This window comes from Harmonia axyridis, chromosome 2 (genome assembly GCF_914767665.1).
Source record: "Harmonia axyridis chromosome 2, icHarAxyr1.1, whole genome shotgun sequence".
Lineage (NCBI taxonomy): Eukaryota > Metazoa > Arthropoda > Insecta > Coleoptera > Coccinellidae > Harmonia > Harmonia axyridis.
The window spans coordinates 20,156,642-20,179,290 of NC_059502.1; the positions used below are offsets into that span (position 1 = coordinate 20,156,642).

The window sequence follows — 22,649 nt, forward strand, 5'->3', positions numbered from 1 at the left end:
AAACTTTTTTTTCATTTTATGTCTTAGATATTATCAAGATTTCCATTATCAATAACTATTTGCTAAAATTATTGCGTTATTCCTCATGGTTTTCAAAATATTAAGAAAAAACCGAAAAAAAGAGAGAATTTACATAGAGAATTTACTATTACGTGAATTATTTTTACTGTGAATATCCTATTCGTATACTCAATTCACTTTCTCAAACTAGAATGATTTAGGATCATCGTGCATATCTTGAACTTGAGAAATTCCAATACGTTTGGAACCATAAGAAGCAATAATTATTTTTATTTATTTCGTCAATAAACAGGGTTGGGATAAAGTATGGAACCATCAAGTAAATATCTTTTGAACGAAAATGACAATATTTATGGAATTCTGCTTCTGCAGATAAGTGCACTGGCGCAAAATGCATCTGATGTACAATTTTTTGTTGATAATATACTTCCGGTTGAACCGAAAGTACTTATTGATGAATGTGAACTAATACGTGGAGAGCCGGAGAGGTCTTGTAAATACTGACTCAAGAATTTGTTAATAGGATGGCACATTTTAAAAAGATGAAAGGCTGGTATTTTGTATATTTGATTTAATTTTATTTACAATATTATTCTTTCATTCTTCTTATTAGTCTGTAGTGATTAAATTTCGCTATCCTAGAAGAAACAGTAAGTTTTTCCTTCGATTTTTTACACTAATTGTACATCAGAGTCATCAGAAGCATCTTGCGCCATTGAACTTACCTGCAAAATTCTATAAATATTGTACTTTTCGTACAAAAGATATTTACTTGGTTCCATAATTTATCCCGACCCTGTATTCTAATTAATCAACTAAAATCACTGATAATACACTCTCCTGATACTATTTGCGATATACAATGTTTATTTTGGAATCAAATGAGTGTTTTTTTTTTATTAAGTTCAACAAGACAATGATATCAAAACAAAGAAAACTAACTCTATAATTCCATCTGTGATGAACAGAAATTGAGGTTACATAGTTGTCAAAAACAACTGTTATATATAAATTATTTACATCAATATTTATCAATTTATATCTTATAACAGTTATAACATAACATAGGAAAAAACTGATAACTATTGTTCTTATTTTTTAAAAGTCCCAATAATTACAAAAAATGCGTTAGGAGCAATGCCACTCCAGAAAACAAGTATCCAATTCATCAATTTATTGGATTCTCTACAACTATGAATTGATGAGTTCTCTCTCAACAAATCTATTTTTCTCTAAAAATGAATTTTAGTTAATTCCTTTATACCAATGCGTTCCTCTGTTAGCTATATACTGTCGACATCTTCATCTGAGCCAAATATGTCTCATCCTGATTATGAACAATTTACACACGATCATGCAGCTCTTTTGATTCTTGTAAGACAGATCGGTTCACAATTAAAACCAAAAACATTCAACAAATTTTACGATCGATTTTCAAAAGTATGCGGCATTAAAATTACTGATTCTTCAGGCCAAATACGAACCATACATGTACGTTATGTAAGAGAACATCCTGTAGAAAATAATGACTGGGGAGATTTTCAAACTCATAGAAGACTCCTTGGTTTGGTAACTTTGGGTAAATATGATGGTCAACAAGAGCTCAATGAGATATGTAGAGTGCATGAAAGCTTGAAAGTGAAATACACAAGCACTCTTTACGATTCCAGATGTTTATTATTTGGGCCACCTAAACAGCTCTCTAGTCCTGTAGATATTTCTAGTTCAAGTGATGATACAACAAAAAGTTCCCCTGAGGGTGATGGTTAGTTTTACTAATGTGAATATGATTTGTATTGAAATATGGCATAGTAAATTCTCGAAAATATTCATTTCAATTTTAGGTGCAATTTTGAAAACTGGCAAAGATGATTCTGTGGAAAAATATCCAACTCCTAGTAATTTTAAAACAAGAGCATTATTTTATAATGAATCTGGTCCTTGTTCTGATTTGGAGGATCAACTAATAGAGTTTATACATTCTTTGTTCTGGATTCTGGAATCTAAAAGATTAGAAAGGTCTAGAGAAAAATTGGAGCGAGTAACATTATTGTTAGCACCTTTTGAAAAAAAGGACTTTGTTGGTTTAGATTTAGAATCTAGAAATAATAAGAAGAGGTAATTATTTGTATTCTATTACAATGCAGTTCACACAAAAATGTGAATTTATTCATAAACTGAGCAATCAATCAGAAATAACGCTTATTATTTCATTTTATTCATTTTTTATATAATAAGAATATAATTCATTGAAGTTGTAGTAACTACTCTAATTCACAGTATAAGCTTCTAAAGAATTTTGTTTTTGAAGATGACAACATCATTGTGGAAACGTTTGTTTGTTGGTTACTATAACTTCAATAGAGTATTATGTTCACTGTGAACTCGAAAAACTTCCTAGGGATAATCTATATTTGAAAAAATATGGGTCATTCATATGCGACAACCATGCACTAATTGATATGGGTATATGCTCTTCTTGGAAGTAAAGAGTCTTAGGTTCAACTCCATTAGTCAATCATTCTGCTTATTAGGTAAATAATAATATTTTTTGTAGTTCATTACATACAAATAAATATAATCACAATATTTAAGTAACTCCATTTATTAGTCCCTATTTTATGTATTTTATTATCAGGTGTGCTGGAAGAATGACTAAACATTTGGGTGATCTTTGTCTGCAAGCAGGTCTAACAAACGAGAGTTTGAGTTATTATGCTACCGCAGCAGATACACTTAAAACCATAAATGACTGGTTGTGGTTAGGAGCAGCTTATGAAGGACAGAGTGCTGCTTCATCTATAGTGATATACCCTAACATTCAAAGGGGCTCTGCACTTCACCGAAATGCCAGTTTGCAAGAAGGCTCACCCAAAAAAATTCCCACATCACCAACAAATAATGTTATAGATATAACAGCATTGAGAAAAGCCATGCCCCAGTTATTAGTTCCTGATGAAATAGCCAGAAAGTACAGAGAGGCAATTATACATTATAGCAAATATCAGAATGCAGGTATGATCTAAAAACACAAATTATGTCGACATTATTTTTTTTTATTTAAGGAATTGTTGAAACTGAGGCAAGTTTCAAAGCTGCTAGAATTGCTATTGAGCAGAATCATGCCTTGCAAGCTGCCAGTTTTCTGCAAAACGTTGTGTATATCAATCTAACTCTTTCTGAACAAGAAAAAATTGAAAGATTTGAAACTTTGGCAGATTTGTATACTCAAATAGGCTTTGTTCGAAAGGCTTCGTTTTGTCAGAGACTAGCAGCTACACGGTAAGTTTTGATTTTTGTTATTTCTGAGAATTGTTTACATTTATAATTCTAGAAATCTTCAGATTTTATGCAATATTCATATTACACACTAGTTCATTATTTCCTCCTATCTTATCTAATATTCCAAATCGAATATTTTTTCAATAAAAAGCGAATTATAAAATGTAAAAGTATTCAATGTCTTCGGATAGAATATGTAGCTGCTAGAGTACTAGGCATGGCCACAAGTTCATTTTTTGGTTATATGATCATAGTTTCACCATTACTTGAATATTGGCGACTCTTATATCCTTTGTAGGAAATTGGAAAATAAATAAGTTACAAGTTTGTATCATATCAAATTATTCTTACATCAATAAGTTTCAAAAAAGTATTTATACTAAGTAAAAACAAATTAAATTCTATATTTCAGGTATGTATCTCCACAAAATCCAACTCCTAATTGGTCACAGTGTTATAATCTGATGGTGCAGAGTTTACCTGGACATAAACTCACATTGGATCCAGTTGAAGTCCTCACCTCAGATCAGGGTTGGCCAGCCTTGCAAATACAGCTACTTCAAGAACTTGTAGTTGCTGCTAAAAGAATGGGCCATTCAGCTTTGGCAACAAGACACATGACCTTCCTTCTTCAAACGATGTGGAAGTATTTATCTAAACTTGAGCAAAAGGATCTTTGCATACAACTTCAGTCTTTAGCAGCTCAATGTGAAGGAGCTCCAGTAGCTTTAGTATTGGATAATGGATCAATTATACCACCAGCTAATCTGATTAACATTCCAGTATGTCAAGAATTCATACCTAGAAGTTTACAGCCTCATCTGCAGCCCAGAAAAATCAAAATTGTTAAGCAAGATAGTGGTCCATTTTTATTCACACCTATTCATTTTGGAAGCCTAGAACGGAACTCTTTAGAACCTAAAACTAAAATGGAATTCTTGTGGGTAGAAGGCGACCTCTGTACTGTATCTCTGAAACTTTTAAACCCTCTTCCCTTTGAACTGAAAGTGAGCGATATGAGGTTATTGACCTCTGGTGTTGTTTTTGAATCAATTCCAGAAACAGTAATTCTTCCACCAGATTCTGCTACTTTAGTGTGCCTTAGTGGAACCCCAAAAGAAAACGGAGAACTTGAACTTCAAGGGTTTAGTACCCATGCATTGGGGGTGAAGTCAAATTGCCGATTGAAACACTTGGAAGGATTTTTGCCATTTTTTACAGTACAAGTAGTTCCATGTCTTCCAATTATTGAAGTTTCTACATCTCTTCCCCAAAGTGCGTCATTTTCTTCATTGAGGGATTTTGATAGTGTCATCACTTCAGCTAGTTCAAGTTTGTATCATGGTGAAACATCAGAATGTACAATTACGTTGACCAACAAAGGACAACTACCTATTGAATATCTAGAAGTATCTATTCAAAGTGCTTTGGATTCGGCAACTCAGGAGAAAATGTTTGTTTGGTCTAATGAAGCAATCCAGCATCAGTTACCCCTTCAACCAGGATCAAGTGCTGTCATCAATTTAACTTTATATGCACATGCTAGTTTTATAGCTCCTTTACAAGACCTCAATAGTGGAATCTTTGGAAGTTCTTTAATAGGTAGCAGTTCTGTGGGGCCTAGCTCGTTACCGTCACATTTTAATTCTCCTATGCACAGCTTACCTAGCCGAAGAACAGAAGTGAATTCAAGTTTTCGTTCTACAAATTCAGCTCAATCTAGTTCAGCAGGATGGAGATCTCCAACAAATTTGATGTTACCAAACAATGTGTTATCTAGTGCAGTAGAAGGGCAATTGCAACTTCGATATAGGCAAGTATCAGACATCTTCATTCCATTCCTGAAATTGTAATCAGTAATACCAACATTATTGGCCTCAAGATTTAGAAATTGAAAAATTTGAGAGAAGTTGAAGAAAAGAACATGTCAATCAATAAGTCCCGGGCCTGGCCCACTGATGTCACCTCTAGTGTCATACCACTTTTTTCTCTCGTTACTACCAAGTTTCAAAAGATGCATGTCAAAATTTCAGTACATAGAGTTAAGTCTTAATCGAGATATTGACGCTGCATTTGTTGTTGTTTTAAGAAATGTTTAAGAACGGGTTTCCTTTCCCTAACCTTTCTACAGAAGAGTTAGAAGAGCTTTGGAGTACAGTGCATCCCATTTTGGGTGAGACAGCCAGGTTTCTCGCTTGTTATTTAAGATAGAGCCTTGCGGTTTTCACGTTCCTGTCCTACTTTTTCGTGAAACTCAAGTTGGTCTAATCAGATTGTGCATAACTGTTTCCGTTCAAAAGATACAGGGTGATTTTGGAAATTGATACTTTTCGGACCCCTTCTTTATCTCCGAAATTATTAGAAATAATGGTGAGCTGAAAACTACGTCTGAATCAGAATTCTGCGTAGAATCCAGTGGCGTACTCATTATTTTTTTTCGGGGTATGGTTTAGAAGATTCAACACAAACTTATGTTTTTTTAAATGGAACAATATGTGTATCATTACTTCGTTGAATTCGTTATTTTTTTCCCTTCAAAATGATATATGACACTATGTAGGTAGGATGTTCAGAAATGTTAAAAAAACACTAAAACATCAAATAATGATGATTTTTTTGTTAATGGGCAAGAAGAATCAATAATGATAACAATAATTTATAGCGATGACAGCTAGATCAGATTGGTTTTTCCCTCCAATGCATACTTGATAAAACAATGCTCCCAAATGCATAGTAGCCATAATAACAACAAGGATGTTTGTGTCATCAATGTCCTACTACTTTTAAAAATCGAAAGTAATAATCCTCTTATTGAAACATAGAAAATTCATGGCCCATTTACAAAAAAATCATCATTATGTGACGTTTTAGTGTTTTTTTAACATTTTTGAACATCCTACCTACATATTATCATATATCATTTTGAAGGGAAAAAAAAAACGAATTCAACGAAGTAATGATATATAGGGTGTTCCATTAAAAAAAATATGGGTTTGTGTTGAATCTTCAAAACCATACCCCGAAAAAAAATATTGAGTACGCCACTGGATTCTACGCAGAATTCTGATTCAGACGTAGTTTTCAGCTCAGCATTATTTCTAATAATTTCGGAGATAAAGAAGGGGTCCGAAAAGTATCAATTTCCAAAATCACCCTGTATCTTTTGAACGGAAACAGTTATGCACAATCTGATTAGACCAACTTGAGTTTCACGAAAAAGTAGGGCAGGAACGTGAAAACCGCAAGGCTCTATCTTAAATAACAAGCGAGAAACCTGGCTGTCTCACCCAAAATGGGATGCACTGTACATGTCTCAGTCTCGAAAGTGACTCTGTTCATGAATTCAGTCAAACTTTTAAGAACCAATTGTTTCTGCTAGTTAGTCTCGGAACTTATTGAGTGAAGTGTTGCAAGGTATCAAACTTGAAATAGATTTGGTTTTTACTAGATGGAAATTCATTATTCATAAAATAATAAAACAAAGTAATTTCCACTAATCTTGATTACCATTACATAATAGTATAAGAAGTTTACTGAAACCATTTCAGAATAGAAGCTATTATGTACTTATAAAAATTCTTTGTAACACTTGGTTATTTGAACTATTTCCAGTGGTGGATCGGGCTTTCAAGCTGAACACTGCCGAACATGCTCTGTTTATTTTACCCTAGAAATTCTACCTTCCCTTCAAGTCACCAATTGGGATGTCCTACCTGCAGAAACACCTTCCCACTTCTATCTGGTTCTTGACATAGCAAATCTAACATCACAGGAAATGGAACTTGAATATGCTCCCTCCAAAACTATGCTTATAGAGGGACATGAAAGTTGTCGGGTACCTGTACCAGTGGAAAGATGTCCACTTTCAAAATTCAAAAGTTTGTATGTTGAGAATTCAGAAAACGGCGGCAAAGGCGATGCTAGTTTGGATTTAGATAAGATTTATTCAGAGCACATAGCCAACTTAGTGGATTTGAAATGGCAGCTTTTGTCAACAGAAACTAAAGGCAAGGCCTCTTTACAAGGAATCACTTTGGCTCCTTCCATGTTGGATGTTGTAGGAATGTCTCCAATACTGTGGGGTGAGTCGGTCTATCTTATTTTGTATTTATGAGTGATAGTTTTATCCACATCTTGACATTATCGAAAATTAAGAATTTTTACAAGCAACAAAATATTTATTAAACTTCCATTTTTTTGTTTCATGGAGAGAGAAAACATATTTATTGCTGTAGCAAATGGCGGTTTGCGTTTTTTTTTAATACTAAAGGCTTATCCTAAAATGCACGAAAATGAAATTGATAAGTAGAGTCCAAATTTTTTCAGAATTCGCAAGTTTGTCTTATTCTCTGTAACTTACAATATTCAGAAAGAAATCCTAAAATTCATTTAATATTCAATGAAATAAAGAATTTGGTCTGCTGATGATAGCCCTTGATTTGTTTAAAATAATATCAGCATATTATATACCATCATTAGACCTTTTTGTGTACCATTACAACATTTTAATTTAAATCAAATTTCAAATCGATTTTTCAGAAATTCTAATAAATGGTGATGTGTTTAAACCTCAAGAAGAAATTAATTGTGAAGCAGGAGACTGTTTGGAGTTATTAGTGAGGGTAACCAATTGTTTTGATAAGGCATTTCAGCAGATAATGCTTTGTATACAATTTTATCAAGATTATGAAAATGGGAACTTCAATTATAGAATGGAAACGAGATTGGCTATGACTGGCACTCCCAGGTATTTTTTTAAATAATTTTAGAAAGATTTCAAATGAATAATTACACCCTTACATGAATTCATATTTGTTTGAACCCTTCTTGTGCGCTATGCAATTGAACTCTCTAATTGTTTTTTTCCTAAAGAATCTGATTATTTTCTACAAAGGTAAAATCTAATTTTTCACAATAATTCATAACACAAGTTCTCTTTTGAAAGATAATCTGGTCTTAGTGGATCAAAAAGAAGTCTAATCTTACATTTCTTTTTGGACTTTAGAACAAAACAACGAATATGTAAAAAGTACATAGTTTATTCTAAATATTTTACAGTGAATTTCTCATGGCATTGTTTTCTAATTTTCAGACATCTGATTTCAAATTTGGACCCCCAACAGACTGTACAGTATTCATGTAATGTTATATTCTTCACTAGTGGGCAGTACAAGTTAAGTGTTAAATGTAGTACTGATGGTTCGTCTTCAGCATCATATAATGGATCTACAACAGGTCATGTTTGGAAATTCATTCCACCTCCCTCTTTCACAGTAACTTAAATGAACTACATCAGTTTCAATTTATATTTGTTATGAAAATATATATGTTGATAAATAACATTTTAAATGTAAAATATTTCAATATTGTTATAAAAAATTCTCTGAAATAACTGAGTATCTACAAGTATTTGGGAGATAGTTGTTCATTTTAAAAGTAACTTCTTTTTCAACCCTGCATCATTCTTGGACTTCAACCATTCTGAAAGTTAACAGTTCATCTATAATAAGTTTTATGCTTCAAATCTGAACAAGACAATAGAAAACTTTCAGAGTTGATAAAACAAATATATTGTTCAAAAAATAGAGACTAAGCTTAAAGCTTAGCAAATCATCTATATCTCTCTATGGCTAAACAATCTCCACACAAGCTTACTCTAAATTCCTGGTGCTCAGGGTGAATAAGACATTCCTTAATTTTATACTGTATATAAAAGTCGAAAAAATTATGTAAATGCAAAATTGTGATCTAGGGTCTGAAGGATTTTGGTCGATAGCCCATTGTAATTTACTAAATAAATTTCTCTCTCCCATTATATACAATACTTTGAAAATAATACAGATAAAATTATGAAATAAAAAATTTCCAAGTAATTTAATTTTTATATAAAGTGTTTCCAGGTATTCACTCTTCATCTTCATCCTCTTCTCCAATTGCTGGCACTTCAGTACATTGCACATCACTATCATCATCACTTTCGTCACTATTGTTCGCACTTACAGCTCTAGGACCTTGATATCCTTTTATTAGATTGAGTTTTCCCATAAACTTCACAATTTGTAGTGTTGTAGCTTTGTTATTATGAATTAGCTGAAAGGAAGCAATGAAGCAAAAAAAAAAAACAAATATTGAATAAAATACTTACATATCGAAGTTCATCACATGTAGTTAATAATTCATCAATAACAGAATTTTCAACAGTTAGATGCAGCATATTTAAAATTTTTGAAAATGTAAGTACTTGCTTGGATCTTGGTTTATTTCGTATTTCTTGACATACTCTCATTGCAAAATTATACAATACTTCTTCATCCTGAAAATAATGAAAAGATTCTTATAATTTGAAATACAGCAATAATGAAACCAAACTGCAACGCTTAGGTTTGTTATCCCTAGATTTCTAGCCTCTGTGAGACTTCTTAGAGAATCTGGTGCTTGTACAAATACGGAGAATGTGTTCTGTGATGGTTTTTTTATTGTATCCAAGAGGCACATCATTGTTAATTGTTTACCTAACAAAAGATAATTACTTCCAAGTCAGAAAATTTCTTTCCTGATCAGGCGATTTAAATCTGGGATTTTTCAATTCCAAACAAAAGAACATTTCTATAATGCTACTGAACTTATCTATAAGAAACAAGCATGGCAAACTTGATTATACATATAAAGGATGAGAAATATAAATCAACACAAACATTTTACTAACACTGATCTTGTAAATTTCTGAACTCAACTTAATATACTCATTATGGCTTTCGCCAATCATCTTACAATTGAACACTTGAAGAAAGATTAAAAAAAAATATCAAATTTTAAATGTTATAAGTGATATTTCAGATAGCCCTTCTAAAAAAACCAATTATGTTATCATGATGTTATTGTGGAATGAAATCATGTAATGTGTTCTTTTTATCATTTATAGAACAGAAATTTACTTACCTCCAAATTAACTTCTAATAAAGCAACTAAAAATTTGGCAATGCTATCAACGTCTATTGTCGCATATGGACTATCACTAGGGGTATAAATAAGAGATTTAAGAGTGATGAGGATGGTGTTTTCCCATTGTCGATGAAACCCTGCTACCTGAGATAGTTGTTGGAAAGTCACACCAATGATTTGCTTGAGTTTCTGAGATTGATCTGCAAAAAACGTTGGCCAATAATCAGAGTGAATGAGAACATTGAATGAAAAACAGTATTTGAAATTCGCGTTACATGATATGTAGTATGAGTACAATAGACACTATTTAACTTACCATAGGGATTGCACCATTTCAACACCAATCTTGAAAGTAAGGATGGAGACTGTATTATATTACTCAAGACAAGACAACATAATCCATGTCCTGCAGTTTCTTGTATTTGTATTTCCTGAAACCACTCCGTTTATATTGAGACATAAAAATATAGTATAAGAATTCACCCACCTCATCATCCATCAAATCTACTAATGCTTGAATGATATTGGTTAAGGAAGTACCCCCAAAGAAATGACGTTGATGATCTTCCCTTTGACTTTCAGACAGATCGGATTTTTCTTCAGGTGCAGCAATAAGTTGAGTACCAAATCCCCTCAAAAGGTCAACTATTGCACTGATACAAACCAGAAGAATCTGAATGTCACATTCTTGTTCAGATTGATAAGCAGAGATCTACAAAAAAATTGATTTTTAATTTTGAGAACATTTTCATCTCCTATCAGTTAATTGAAATATTTCGATTTCAATGACACGAAAAAATGAATATACATATATAGAAGAAATTATTTCCAGTGGACGATTATGAGAACCGTAGTGATAAACTAAAATACAACAAGACAATTCATTTTTGTGGTTGTAATAGGTCAGTGTAGAAACATATCAGAGATATTTTATGAAAATAAGACCCCCAAAAATGAATTTTCAATAGTAATAACACAAAAGTGCGATAAGACTGTTGAATCATTTCATAACGGAACTGAGTTGCTAGAAAATACCTTCAAGCAACTGAATGTCGACAGACTTATGAGAGGAATTCAATCAGAAGTGGAATTTTATTAGACTATTTCACAAACAAAATAAAAAGTAAACATCTGAAATGACGGCAGAATTATTTATATTAGAATTAGAATCAAAATGATTACAAAGTTCTTTATTGAGAACAAATACATAAAAATCTAAATCTTTTATAACATCTTAAGAACGAATACGGTATTTACATCTAGTTAAATAATTTGGTTGTGTGAAAAATTAGCACACTATAAAGAGTCTTCAAAAAGAGATTTTTTCTCAATTTGGATTTTTACCAATAAATAAATAAAAAAAATAACTTTATTTAAAGCAATTGATCCAAGTCCTTCAGCCCTTTTACCAATAATATATCCAGAGAATATATTTTTATTAAGTGAAGCATTTTCAAAATGTCTTCTAAACTATTTGTACTTACAGGAACATAAAATAAGTGGATCCCATCATTTGCAGTTTTTTTGTCAATTATACAAAGCAAAGCATAGCAACGCATGGCTTTGGCTTGAACGCTCGGATTCTCATGCATAATCAGATTGTAAATAGTATCCCTTTTTAATGTTTCCAATGAAGAAGTCATTTTTGTGATTTCAGGCGACAATAGAAGTCCAGCTGCTATGTCCAAACATTTCACTAGAGTAGCTTTATCACTTTTTTTGACTGATGCTGGCTGCTCAAGAGTAGCATCTTTCTCTTTGATGAGACTTTCGACTAAAGAATTCATATTTTCCATTTTTTTCTCTAAATTTTCGGCCAGTAAGTAATCTTTTTCTGCTATAGCTGATTCCTGCATTCTTGAAATGGTAGCTAAATCATTTTTGAGGTTGATCAACTGCAATTCGAGAGGAGTATATGTTGGTATATAAAATATTGGTGGATTTTAGCTTAAAAAATTCTAATAATTTAGTGAACTGGTATTCAAATTGAAAAGTTTTCAACTCATTAATTATATATCAGCATCACAGAGTATTATAACTACTAGATTATATGTACTTTCTACTCTGAATCCCTTAACCTGTGGCTATAAACTTTGAAATTACCTTTTATTTAGTTGGAAATTCTATATAATTTTCATATCTAGAGTAAATTCCTATCTAATTGATTTACTAAATTTCTACTACTTTCAGTGAAACAGTACAAAATTAAATATTTCTACCAAGTGCAAAATGAAATATTAATAACATTTCGAGGGGAAAATTTAGCAAACCTACCAAAACTCGGGTTTAGACAATCCAATTTACAGGAAATAGCAAATTACCTCACCAAAAATTCGGAAGTGAAGAAAAATGTATTAAAAATTTAATCATTCAAATAAATAGATTTCATTCAATATATTACAATCCGAAGTCCAAATAACTATGTTGGGGGATTGCGTCAACTACCTCTATAGTAACTTAATAATTATTATCTGGGATTAATGTGAAACGTAATGGATAAATTGGATATACATATGTGGAATTAATTTTTTCCTCTATAATTTTGTGCGAGCCAAAACAAAGATATGTAAATAGTCAGCTATAGTTTTCAAGTGTTTTCAGTTGTATATTATATCAATAAATATGTAGGATCCAGTTTATTGTTTCCCTGTAAATAATGGCGATGGTCAACCGGAACCTATTAGTTTCTTTTAATGTCGAGGGTATGACAGTTTCAATAGATTTACAGGGAACGAATTGTACATAATGTAAAAAGGATGTGCTATTCTTCGGGATGTCGAAGAATGTCATATGTCGATGGTAAAACTTAAGGGATTTATGGGGTTGGATTTATGGGCTTGGGAAAGGTTTCGGAACAAGACGATTATGCCACATGTGTTTCATGCTTTTTCTCAGGCCCTGGTTCTTCTAGAATGTTCGATTCCAGGAACCGGAAGATCTTTGGGGGCGGTACGGCGGAAATCTTATTGGACTAGGGGGATGGTACCTTCCCCTAAGGGTGTGGTCAAACCGAGACAGGGTAGTTCCAATCGACAGAGGAGAACAGTTCAAGTTTAGCCGAAGACGGGTACAGACGGCACAGTTTAACTTAAGTCGAAGACGAGACAAGTCAACTTAAGACGTAAGACGTAAAGACGGTTCGCGGACTAGATTAAGACGAGTCGCGAACAAGTTAAAGACGAGACGACCGAAATCTTGAAGTACGACGAAGACGTTTCGAGTTATCAATTAAACGTGTTAAAGACGAAATTCAGTACCGTAGTGGGAAACTTGTAATTAAGACGTAATTAAGATCTTCCCAATACCGAGTTTGTACTGTATAATTGTGGCTTTGTAAATAGATGTAAATAATTGAAAAGAGTTTAATTATTACAAACCCAGCAAAGTCACGAAGAAAAAGACGAAAGGCCAGGTAATCGAATCATACCTCTAGACGATCGATTAACCAAGCCTACATTTTGGGGGCTCAACCGGGATCGAAGTTGATTTTCAAGGAGAAAATCAACCGGGATCTGTGAAGTATTTGCTGTGAGAAAATCGTCCAGGATCGAAGTAGATTTTCAGGGAGAAAATCAACCGGGATCAAAGTGAGAAGCCTACATTAAGGAGAAAATCGTCCAGGACCTGAGAGGAATTTTCGAATATTCGACGTAGACGAGAATATTCTACAAAAGAAGGAAGATCAACCGAGAGACGAGGAGAAGACCATCTACGAAAAGTGTCAAAAGTGTGTGAAGTGATAAAAGGTCATTTTGTGTAACAGTGTGAATAAAGGATTACGTTCAACAAGACGAGGAATTGTACAAGGTAGAAATTTTTCTTTTAAGACGAGGCTAGGAAAAATTCATAAGCTGTTGGTTATGCAATTCGATTTGACTTAATTTGATTATTCACTGTTTTTTGACTTTTATTCACTTGAGAATCTTTTCCTGTATCTGTTTTTCTCTGGTATATTTTAATCAAGATTGAAGACGAATATTTTGATCTCCGATTCTCAAATCTGACGATTTATTTTCTGTAGATTTAGTGTGTTGATTTTGTTTTTTGTTCTTATTTCCATTCATTTTTGTGTGTGCCCATTTTAATTTGTGTGACTGTTGCTTTTATTTGTGAGCGGTTACTGAATTTCTGTCAACGAGTAAAGTAAGACGATTCAATTTAATTTCATTCCGTTTCGACGTATATACTTAAATTGAAAATGTACTCGTTAGGCGAAATAAAAAGTATTGAAGACGGTATTTCGAAAGCCAAAGTTCCGGCTATAAGAGCGCTGCACATAGCTTGTTTCGGGACCGAAGGTGACAAATACAAAAGACGTAGGGCAATACGAAACTTTGACGGATTTGATTGGGACAAAGACGATAACGAACATCAAGACAAAATACAAGACGTTGAACAAAAATTGACGGAGACTGATTTAGAGGCGGTATGCCAAATTTTGAATTTACCATACGAGGGTTCTACGGAAGAAATCGCCAAAAGGGTGTGCGATTTCTTGTGTGGTCCCCTATTAGAGAAAGACGACGAAGACGATGACGACGAAAATGACGATGATTTAGTTAGCGCTGTTTCTGTATCGGTGTCGAAAATGAAGCTCGAAGAGGAAAACCGTAATTGTCGGAGTAGTTTCTCTTTGACGTTTAGGGACGTAGAAGATTCCATTCGGCAATTCACGGGGGCCGATAATTATCCGGTAGGGAGATGGATTGAGGATTTTGAGGAAATGGCTGCGATGACGGGTTGGTCAGATCTTCAAAAATTAATATTTGCGAAGAAATCTCTGTCAGGTTTAGCGAGATTGTTCATTCAATCTCAAAAGGGGATAAAGACGTGGGCATCATTAAAAGAACGGCTGTGCGAGGAATTTGAAGTCCGTGTAAGTTCGGCGCAAATTCATAAACTCCTGGATAGCAGGAGAAAGAAATCTAGTGAGAGTGTACAAGAGTACATTCTCGCTATGAGAGAGATCGGCAGTAGAGCCAATATCGAAGAGGAAGCGATAATACAATACATCATAGACGGTATTGCGGACATTTCCGCAAATAAAATAATATTGTATGGCTCGAAAAATTTTGGTGATTTCAAACAGAAAGCTAAGATATATGAGGAGATCACCAAAAGGGGGGATTCTCACTTCCAAAGAAAGGATGTGAGATCAACCGGTTATGTCAAGCGAAACGAGACTAATGAGAAACATTTGATCAGAGACAGGAAAAACGGTACGCAGGCAAGCAGCGAATCTTGCTTTAGTTGCGGTAAAAGAGGGCATAAGTCGAGGGAATGTCCAGATAAAAGCAAAGGAACAAAATGCTTCCGATGCAATAAACATGGACATCTGGCCGCGAGTTGTAGGGAAAAGGTTGAAACCACAAAAGTGGCCGTGGTAGAATCAGTTCCTAAGAATGCAATCAAGCTTGTTTTCGGGGCAATGGCGGTTGATGCTCTCTTTGATACCGGCAGCGATATCAGTATTATTCGCGACGATATTTATGATTTGTATCTGCATCACTTACCTTTAGATAACGACGTCATGGTAATCAAGGGTTTAGGCCATTTCAAAGTGAAGACGATGGGTTCTTTGCAATTAGACGTAGAAATCGATGGACAGTTGTTCAACCTAAAATTTTATATCATCCCCAAAGGATCACTGGGATTCCAAGCGATTCTCGGTAGTAATATCTTTAAACAGGCTACTGTTCAAATAGGGGAAGATGGGATTATTGTGAAATCAAAGAGAAAAGCTGACGTGGACAGTTGGTTGATGAATATCGCCATCGACGACGACGAAGATCGAATTGACGTAGAACACATCGAAAATGCACTTGTGAAAAATGAAGTCGGTGAACTAATCCGGAATTATACACCGAATAGGACGGAGGATGTAGATATCAAAATGAAAATCATACTTAGAAACGACGAACCCGTCTACCAAAGGGCTAGACGGCTGTCAGAGCCTGAGCGCCTAGAAGTCGACAAACAAATAGCGGAATGGTTAAAAGAGGGTATTGTAAGGGAAAGTTCATCGGATTTCGCGAGTCCTATCGTTTTGGTTAGTAAGAAGGACGGAACCAAAAGATTGTGTTGTGACTATCGAAAACTAAATAAGAACATCGTTAAGGACCGGTTCCCCTTACCCCTAATCGAGGACGTAATGGATCGTTTAGAGGGAGCTGAGTATTTCACAACGATCGACTTAAAAAATGGGTTTTTTCATGTAGATGTTGAAGAAGAAAGCGTTAAGTATACAGCGTTCATAACCCCAACTGGTCAATACGAATTTTTAAAATGTCCTTTCGGGTTATGTAACAGTCCAGCCGTATTTCAGCGATATATTAGCTATATTTTCAGGCCACTTATAAGAGAAAACGTAGTAATTTATTACATGGATGATCTCATTATACCCAGCGGAGGAGAGATAGAGGGATTAGAAAAACTTAAGAAAGTATTAGAGGTCGCGGCGAAATACGGTCTAGAAATAAAGAGAAAGAAATGCCAAGTTCTAAAAAAACGAGTTCAGTTCTTGGGATACATCGTAGAAAACGGGAAAATACAGCCTTCAGAAGAGAAAACGAAAGCGATAAGACAATTTCCGGAACCAAGAACTATTAAGCAGGTTCAGTCGTTTCTTGGACTAACGGGTTATTTCCGAAAATTCATAGAATCGTATTCCCTCATCGCTAAGGCATTGAGTGACTTGCTTAAAGGGGATAGGAAGTTCGAGTTTGGAAATAAGGAAAAGGTAGCCTTTCAGAAACTGAAGGAACTGCTAACGAATTATCCGGTTCTACATATTTTCCAGAGAGGAGTGAATACCGAGGTACATACAGATGCCAGCATGCATGGCTATGGTGCGTGCCTGATGCAGGTGTCTAACCTGGATGGAAAGTTACATCCAGTCTATTACCTCAGTAAAAAGACGACGCCAGCCGAGGAAAAATATACATCGTATGAACTCGAGGTACTTGCTATTATAACGGCCGTGAAAAAGTTTAGGGTATATTTGCTAGGATCGCCGTTTAAAATAATAACAGACTGTTCAGCTTTTCAAAAGACGTTAGAGAAAAAGGAATTGTCAACGCGCGTAGCAAGGTGGGCGTTACTGCTCGAGGAGTATGAGTACGAGGTGGTACACCGAAAAGGTACCAGTATGAGACATGTCGATGCTCTCAGCCGAAATCCCGCCGTAATGACGATACTCGAGGAAAATGGCTGTCTTGAAAAAATCAAACTTGCTCAAGAGAAAGACGAGAAAGTGGAGGTTATCAAAGAACTGTTGGAGACTAAGGGGCAGTATGACGGGTATATGATGAAGCACCAGCTTCTTTACAAATACGATCAGGGAAGGGAGTTGCTCGTAGTGCCAACGTCCATGCAATCTGATGTCATCAGAAGAGTGCACGAAGATGGTCACTTTGGAACGAAGAAAACGGAAGAGATAGTAAAGCGGGAATTTTTCATTCCGAAGTTGAAGGATAAGACGCAAAAAGTAATCGCGAACTGTGTGAGGTGCATTTTAGTTAATAGGAAAGAGGGTAAACAAGAGGGCATGCTTCACCCTATACCAAAGTTGGAGGGACCACTACACACCTATCATGTAGATCACTTGGGACCCATTCCATCTACCAGCAAAAACTATAAACACCTATTCGTTGTAGTGGACGAATTTACCAAGTTCACTTGGTTGTATCCTGTGAAGTCGACTTCTTCCAAAGAGACCATAAATTGTTTAGTGAAACAACAGAAAATATTCGGGAACCCTAAGCGAATCATTTCTGATAAAGGTGCAGCTTTCACCTCGTCAGAATTTAAGGAATACTGCGATGAGGAAAAAATAAACCATGTCACGATCACGACTGGTGTACCCAGAGGCAATGGGCAGGTGGAAAGGGTGAATAGGACCATAATATCGGTTTTCGCCAAACTCAGCATCGCGGATCCGACTAAATGGTTCAAATTTACCGAGAGGGTACAAAGAGCGCTGAACTCCACGTATCAAAGGAGTGTTGATTGCACACCATTCGAATTGTTGACAGGGGTAAAAATGCGAAAAAAAGAAGACTTGCTAGTGGTTGAAGCAATTGAGGAGGAAATAAGAAAAGAGTTCCAAGCTGATAGGGAGGAAATGAGAAGAAACAGCAAAAAACAGATACTCAAGGTGCAAGAAGAAAACAAACGCAAATACGATCTAAGGAGAAAGAAAGCCGAGACGTATAAAATAGGAGACCTTGTAGCAATTAAGCGAACGCAATTCGGTGCGGGCCTGAAATTTAATCGGAAGTTTCTAGGCCCATATGAGGTATCCCGATCGAAGGGAAAGGAGAGGTACGAAGTGACAAAAGTCGGGGTTCATGAAGGTCCTATGAGGACATCTACATGTGCGGAATTCATGAAACCTTGGATACCTCACGAAGACGAGGACGATGATGAGTTCGGGTCGAACTCTAATTTTTAGGGGGGTCGAATGTAGGATCCAGTTTATTGTTTCCCTGTAAATAATGGCGATGGTCAACCGGAACCTATTAGTTTCTTTTAATGTCGAGGGTATGACAGTTTCAATAGATTTACAGGGAACGAATTGTACATAATGTAAAAAGGATGTGCTATTCTTCGGGATGTCGAAGAATGTCATATGTCGATGGTAAAACTTAAGGGATTTATGGGGTTGGATTTATGGGCTTGGGAAAGGTTTCGGAACAAGACGATTATGCCACATGTGTTTCATGCTTTTTCTCAGGCCCTGGTTCTTCTAGAATGTTCGATTCCAGGAACCGGAAGATCTTTGGGGGCGGTACGGCGGAAATCTTATTGGACTAGGGGGATGGTACCTTCCCCTAAGGGTGTGGTCAAACCGAGACAGGGTAGTTCCAATCGACAGAGGAGAACAGTTCAAGTTTAGCCGAAGACGGGTACAGACGGCACAGTTTAACTTAAGTCGAAGACGAGACAAGTCAACTTAAGACGTAAGACGTAAAGACGGTTCGCGGACTAGATTAAGACGAGTCGCGAACAAGTTAAAGACGAGACGACCGAAATCTTGAAGTACGACGAAGACGTTTCGAGTTATCAATTAAACGTGTTAAAGACGAAATTCAGTACCGTAGTGGGAAACTTGTAATTAAGACGTAATTAAGATCTTCCCAATACCGAGTTTGTACTGTATAATTGTGGCTTTGTAAATAGATGTAAATAATTGAAAAGAGTTTAATTATTACAAACCCAGCAAAGTCACGAAGAAAAAGACGAAAGGCCAGGTAATCGAATCATACCTCTAGACGATCGATTAACCAAGCCTACAAATATATCCATATGAAGTTTGAAGAAAACATCAAGATAATTTTTCAAGAAAATGGTACCTTATCCTGAAATTCCAATTGCAGTTTGAGTCCATCCTCTTCAGACTCAGGATACATTATGTCTGAAATCAATTCATTAATGTATCTAGCTCGAAGTTCCACTGTGGGAATGATCCGCTCCAAATTTTTGATGATAACTTGAACTGTGCTTAGAGTTAACACAGCATTTGACAAAACATTTCGAATAAGACATTGGAGAGCATTCCTACCACTGGGATCAGAAAGGTCATATTCTAATGCTATAGTGAAAAGCTGTTTTAGAATGAACTGATTTTCAAGGAAATCTGTGATTGTTTTTTCCTCAGGGAAGTTATTGTAGAATCTGCAAGAATCCTTATTATAATTCATTATTTTGGTTGATCAGGAATATTCATGTGAATGAATATGGAATCAAGTTTCATTGAAGAAAACTATGCTAACTAAGTTTCATTATTTCCTTTTTCCAAACAAAATATGCGAGAAAATGTATAATATCAATGTAAAAACATTTTGATGAATATGCAAAGTTTAAAGACAAAAAAATTAAGAAAAAAATATTTGAAAAATTCATATCTAAAAAATTGATAGCACCTATGGTAGTTTGTGACCGAGTATAAATGCTCTCCACAAACACGTCACATATTTTATGATATATGAGGAAATAATTAACTTTAGCGAGAAATTTGCGGTGGTTTTGATTATGTCTTAACAAGCAGTAATTCACTTAACGTTATACTGTCGCCAAAATTGTTATTCTAAAAATCTAACACATCATAAAAAAACATATTCTGATGTTAACACCTGGCTTGAAATTCTTAAAATACAGACATTGTATCAAAGTGATAGAGAGAACGGTTCAGAGAAAGATCGCTCAAAAAATTGTTAACTGTCTATAATATGTTGGAAGTTACCAATTTTTCCTAACTCCATAGGTTTTGGGAATAAGATAGTAAGTTAGTACTTTGGTATGTTTGAAAAACTGCTTGACTGATAAATTTTTTGCTCAATAAACATTTTGAACGAGTTGAATTCATTACCCTTCAATATAGCTGCAGAAATGAACAAGCTCTGGCAAAATTTCTTCAAGTCGATCTTCTAAATTCAGATTAGATTTGATATGTTGCACTAATATCCTCCAATAATTAGAGCTTTCCCAATTCAGATTATCATATGGAATTAATCTATTTTCATTGTTACCTACAGTTTTTATCAGCGTATCTAATGGTTTTGATCTGAAAAAGTGAACTCATTAAAAAGATGTTAACTGACATAAAAAATTCATTTAGGATTTAACTACTGATAACGTACTTGAAAAGAGATTTCAAGATAAATTCAGACAAATTATTTGTTCCTTTAACATCACTTTCATTTGCATCTAAACGAATAGCTTTCATAAAAATGTGAAAATTATCTTCAAAATGCATCATCCAAGCGGGAAGCATTGTGGACTCTATATATGATTTTATTTTGTCTGATGAATCTAAACTGGCTGCTAATAAGACTAGTCTCCTTTGCTCTATCTGAAAGAAAGTATAGAACTTTAAACAGCAACTTTTTTCTGGAGCTTTTGAAAAATTTACTATTGAAATATAAAAATATAAACTATGAAAATCTCTAAATGGATAAATCAGCAGAAATTCATTATTAGAAGTAATGAATCAATTCATGCAATCATTTTTTGAGAACTTGCCTTTAGTGAGCGAGGAACTTTACTCAATCTGGTGAATGCTGCAAGTCTCACCCCAGTATCAACATCTCTCAATTTACTTAAAATAAGAGGTATAACATCTTCTCTCAGTGCTATCTTCGACACACAAAGGCGTCTAATCTGTAACACTAAGAATGATTAAATTACTCAAAATTATAAATACTCAATCACCTTTGCAAGTCTATCATGTTCTATTAATGTCTTGAAGGTATCTATTATTTTGTCTAAAGGATTCTCTATTTCCTGAAATCTATGAAGTGCTAAAATACCTTCTAAACGGACTTCTAGTTTGGGATCCTACAATATAAAATAAAATTGAGATGAGTGCAAATTCTCACTTATTGGATGAGTTTAAGAGCAATATATTACTGCTATATTTCTTAATATCAAAACCATAACCAAATTTAAAAAAAACTTACATTTAATCTTTCTAGCATAGCTTTTTCTATATTATCACAGAATTCTATACTGAGTTCCAAATCAACCAGGTAATCCAAAATCTTATTGATTAATTGGCAAGTTCTATATCTTACATTGTAGTTTGAAACATGTTGTATCTATAAGAAATTCAACAAAATTGAACTATATTTCATTCATTGAAAAAATCCATAATATATTTCAAAAAACATAACCGAATATTTATACTTGATAATGACCTCTAATAAAAAGGAAAAAATTTTTTCAACAAGCGGATGCTCAGCTATTTCATCATCGGTATCTTCCACTGTATTCAATGTTTGCTTCAGGGTGTAACAAGTAAAGGCTATGAATTCTATTAATCTCTCAACATAAGGGCATTTTAGTTTTGACTCAACCAGAAGAATAGGTATTACATATGTTTTAAATGTTTCGAATAATGTGTCCACGTCCACCTAAAAAATATATTATGAAATATGAATACTTTATACATAATATAATATAAAAAAAATAATTTCTATTGCATACCAGGTTGAGAAAGGATTTGATTTTTTCAGCTGATTTTTGGTGGCTACCGGAAGATAATTGAGCTAAATTGAAGATTTCTTCAAACTCTGCTTCCAAATTTTTCACGTTTCCCATTTGGAATGAAATTTTTATAATAATAAAATTTTTAATTATTAATTAATATTTTTTTATACACCAAACAGTTTGTCGGCTATAATGTGTTTATATTTTCTATGGACAATTTGAAATTAATCACTTATTATCTACTACGGGATAAGGTTTCTACTTATTCAACAGCTTTTTCTTGATTTATGTAATGAGATTGATGTTCGAGATGCTCATATATATGATCAAATGAAGTTTATTTTTTTTAAATAGTTACTATGCTTTACAATCTGCAAGATAATAAAAATAATTATTGAGTATGTAGTAGGCTAAAA

At 34.2% G+C, this 22,649-nt stretch overlaps 2 protein-coding genes across 2 annotated transcripts; one reads left to right on the top strand and one right to left on the bottom strand.

The window, feature by feature from the left end:
* Positions 1-998: 998 nt before the first annotated feature.
* On the top strand, positions 999-8,719 carry LOC123673649 (protein brunelleschi). Its single transcript, XM_045608237.1, has 8 exons — positions 999-1,786; positions 1,866-2,139; positions 2,660-3,036; positions 3,087-3,303; positions 3,716-5,116; positions 6,916-7,385; positions 7,843-8,050; positions 8,396-8,719. Exons 1-8 carry the CDS (start codon positions 1,288-1,290, stop codon positions 8,583-8,585), a joined length of 3,636 nt encoding a protein of 1,211 aa, XP_045464193.1. The 5' UTR covers positions 999-1,287; the 3' UTR covers positions 8,586-8,719.
* Positions 8,596-22,499, bottom strand: LOC123673650 (condensin complex subunit 3-like). Its single transcript, XM_045608238.1, has 14 exons — positions 22,231-22,499; positions 21,942-22,157; positions 21,705-21,842; positions 21,457-21,582; positions 21,268-21,405; positions 20,886-21,097; positions 20,615-20,809; positions 19,599-19,920; positions 11,730-12,140; positions 10,733-10,957; positions 10,562-10,676; positions 10,243-10,445; positions 9,449-9,616; positions 8,596-9,393 (listed from the first exon to the last, which is right to left on the bottom strand). The coding sequence occupies exons 1-14, from the start codon at positions 22,342-22,344 to the stop codon at positions 9,208-9,210; spliced, it is 2,769 nt and encodes a 922-aa protein (XP_045464194.1). The 5' UTR covers positions 22,345-22,499; the 3' UTR covers positions 8,596-9,207.
* Between the last annotated feature and the right edge of the window lie 150 nt (positions 22,500-22,649).

Coding starts and splice junctions, on each gene's coding strand:
- LOC123673650 (XM_045608238.1), bottom strand. CDS start 22,344: ATGGGAAACGTGAAAAATTTGGAAGCAGAGTTTGAAGAAATCTTCAAT. Junction 19,921..20,614: donor TTCTGCAGCTATATTGAAGG/GTAATGAATTCA, acceptor GGATTCTTGCAG/ATTCTACAATAACTTCCCTG. Junction 10,677..10,732: donor TAGATTTGATGGATGATGAG/GTGGGTGAATTC, acceptor GAGTGGTTTCAG/GAAATACAAATACAAGAAAC.
- LOC123673649 (XM_045608237.1), top strand. CDS start 1,288: ATGCGTTCCTCTGTTAGCTATATACTGTCGACATCTTCATCTGAGCCA. Junction 1,787..1,865: donor AAGTTCCCCTGAGGGTGATG/GTTAGTTTTACT, acceptor TTTCAATTTTAG/GTGCAATTTTGAAAACTGGC. Junction 3,304..3,715: donor CAGAGACTAGCAGCTACACG/GTAAGTTTTGAT, acceptor TCTATATTTCAG/GTATGTATCTCCACAAAATC.